The sequence below is a fragment of the Lotus japonicus genome, chromosome 4 (genome assembly GCF_012489685.1).
Source record: "Lotus japonicus ecotype B-129 chromosome 4, LjGifu_v1.2".
In the NCBI taxonomy this organism is placed as follows: domain Eukaryota; kingdom Viridiplantae; phylum Streptophyta; class Magnoliopsida; order Fabales; family Fabaceae; genus Lotus; species Lotus japonicus.
In genome coordinates this window covers 61322588-61325505 of record NC_080044.1, presented here as the reverse complement: position 1 = coordinate 61325505, position 2918 = coordinate 61322588, and the positions used below count along the sequence as shown (strand labels likewise).

The following is a 2918-nucleotide window of genomic DNA, read 5'->3' as shown; positions in this document are numbered from 1 at the left end:
TTTTATGATTGGATGAGCGATTGTGCGCTAAGAGCATCTCCAATGAAAGGTTCTTAGTTCTTATTTCTGAGTTAAAAACTAAGAAGTGAGTTCTTAACCATTGGAGGGGCTGACGTGGAGTCCTTAGTTCTTAAAAATAAGAACTCAGTTCTTAAATAAGGAGTTTTACTTTTGAGTTCTTCGCATAAAAAAATATGTTTTCTCTCTCATCCAAATTACTTTATTACTTTATGAGTTTTATTTTATTGCTTTATGAAAATAAAAAGTATAAAGAATGTGGTTTGTGGGACCAAATGAATAATACTAAGAACTAAGAACAAAAAGCTATGGTTGGAGCAAAATTGCTTGAGAGTTGCTTAACCACATGTGACAGTACGGGCCCACATGAATAGTGCTAAGAACTTAGAACTAATTATATTTTAGTTATGAGAATTTTACTACTTCATCCGTTCCTATTTAACTTTCCACTTTGAGTGGAGGCACACATATTAAGAGTGTGATTAATTTTGTTGATTTTTAGAAAAAGTCAGCATTATTTTTCTATTTTACTCTTTAATGTACTCATATGTGTTATCTCTCCTCACTTATTGTACTGACAAAAGTATTTGTTGTAAAAATATCATTTAATACTCTCTTGAAATGCTAAGTAGACAATTAAATAGGAAAAAAAAAATTCTTTAAAATGGACAATTAAATAAGAACTGAGGGATTAGCTTATAGTAATAGATTCATATGCCATTCTTATAAAAGATCTTTTTCATATCTAGAATAAATTATTGTATTAACCTTAGTTATGTTACACGATTAACTATAATGGTCAATTCAAAACACTCATCTCGAAGTGTCCCCTATACTTTCTACCAAACCGAGACTATGCTTAAGACAGCTAATTATAGTAGAGCCTTTATTATTTTATAAAATGCATGTTACACACACAACCGCAAAGTGTGTTCAGCTATTACGAGGTATGGTGTGGTGGTTGCTCATTTCGTCAATTAACTACTCCAAGAATTATTAAAATGAAGTGCATTTCATGGCGAGCTGAGCTGTTGACTGTGAATGCCTTAAAAAACAGTGTGTCCTATTTTCGTGCATATGCATTTCCAAAGTATTGCAAGAGTACATGCATGAAATTTCTCATGAACTAGTGTTATGTGATCGAAGATCGACCAAACAAGTTCTCCTCGTTGCTTGCATGGCGGCAGACAAGCGCTGAACACAGCTGGTAATTTTCTTCATTTGAACCCATTTTCAACCATCAATCTCTTTATTTCACACACCTTTCAACTCTTGCTAGCTAGGTTCATTTTCCAAGCAACGACTATGGAAACACTCAACAAATAGTATTATTCAAAGTTAATTGATCCTATAAATAAAGAACCGTCTTCACTTTGCAGGATTAATCTTCTCCACTTTTAGTCAATTCAACGACATTACTTACCACCTTTTATTGTTATTCTTCATTCCTTTGCAATAATGGTGTCGGCAAGGTCCACTACCTTTCTCCTCTTAGTTTTCCTTTTGCTTCCTCTAAGATTCTCCATCGCAGACACACAAGACCAAGGTTCAATATTTTCCCCTGTCTCTTATCTTTGTGCCATGTACAAATTTGTGCTTTATTCTCCTCCTCACCTTTTGTAAAACTCATGTTCTTCAATTATTTTTCAGGAGAAAACACAGTGCTGGTGGTTGAAACTGCAGAAAGCAAAATAGAAAGAAGTATGGAAGGTGATCAAAGGAAAATATTTGTTCCAGGAACAGGAACAGGAAGGAAAATGATGATGTCTAGAGGAGGAGTACTAATTTCCAAGTCTGAGAATGTGGTGGAGCCAAAGAATGTTGTTGCAAAGGGTTCAAGTTCAACCAACCACTATTTCGTGCCTCTAAATGCTGATTATCACGATCCAAGGCATCACCCGCCCAAGAATAATTGATAGATAGCAGCATCTGTTTTGAAGCTAAATAGACCCCCATCCACTAATTTTGAGGCTTATATACATGAAGCTAAGTCTGTTTTAGCTTGATTAACTAGTTCTTTCGTACAAATTTTATGTTTGTTTTCAGTTTAATTTGTAATGCTAATTAGGATGCATGGTCACACAAGGATCAAAATGCAGAATATATGTATGTATGTATAACATACTTATACGTAAACAGAGGTTTTATTTATGATCAATTCAAGTAGTATTCAATTAGTATTAGTATACATTTTCATGATGTACTACTCATTAGTTTCACCATGGATAAGTGTCCTCTAAAGTACAAGTCAAGTTATATTTCAGTTTGTTTAGTTTGAAGAACATTAGCTCATAATTTTTTTTCAAGGGAGGATACACCTTTATAATTTCATGGCTCCTCTAGTCACATCACTATCACCGTCACACCGCATTATTGTTGTCACTGCCATCATCACCTTTGTCGTTATTGTTGTTGTCATCACTGTTGTTATCCCCACCTTTATCATTACCACAACCTCCTATGTCGCTACCATAATCAACTAGTGAGATGAAAAGCGATAGTGGTGGTGGTGCTGTGGTAGTAGTAGTGGTGGAGCAGCGTTGGTAGTAATGGTGCTAATGACGACGATGGAAGTGGTGGTGTGATGTTGGCGGCATCGATGACAGTTGGGCCATAGGAGGTGAAAATGGCAGCAGTGAAAGTGGCAGTGGTGGCTGCGTAGGGGTGGGATGATAGCGGCGATGGTGACGAGTGTAGTGACAATGGCGGTGAAAATACAAACAAACAGACAAGCAATCATGTTTTCTAAATTTGAAAATAACTATTTTTAGAAAATGAAAATAAAAAATATTTTCTCAAACCAAACAAACTTTTAGGTTTTTGGACGAGTAGGGTTTTGATTGAATAATGTTTAGTTGACATATCAATTTCACCTCCACCTTGTGAGATTAGGTAAAAAA

The 2918-nt window shown here is 35.3% G+C and overlaps 1 protein-coding gene across 2 annotated transcripts; it reads left to right on the top strand.

Annotated features, from left to right (window-relative positions):
• Positions 1-1078: 1078 nt before the first annotated feature.
• Positions 1079-2176, top strand: LOC130714185 (protein GOLVEN 5). Of its 2 annotated transcripts, XR_009011188.1 has the most exons (3): positions 1079-1225; positions 1398-1564; positions 1669-2176. XR_009011188.1 is itself a non-coding variant. In XM_057564076.1 (2 exons), the coding sequence occupies exons 1-2, from the start codon at positions 1477-1479 to the stop codon at positions 1932-1934; spliced, it is 354 nt and encodes a 117-aa protein (XP_057420059.1). In that variant the 5' UTR covers positions 1389-1476; the 3' UTR covers positions 1935-2176. The 2 variants fall into 2 exon arrangements, 1 of the variants encoding a protein (XP_057420059.1); XM_057564076.1 differs by lacking the exon at positions 1079-1225 and having other exon boundaries at positions 1389-1564.
• Positions 2177-2918: the final 742 nt, after the last annotated feature.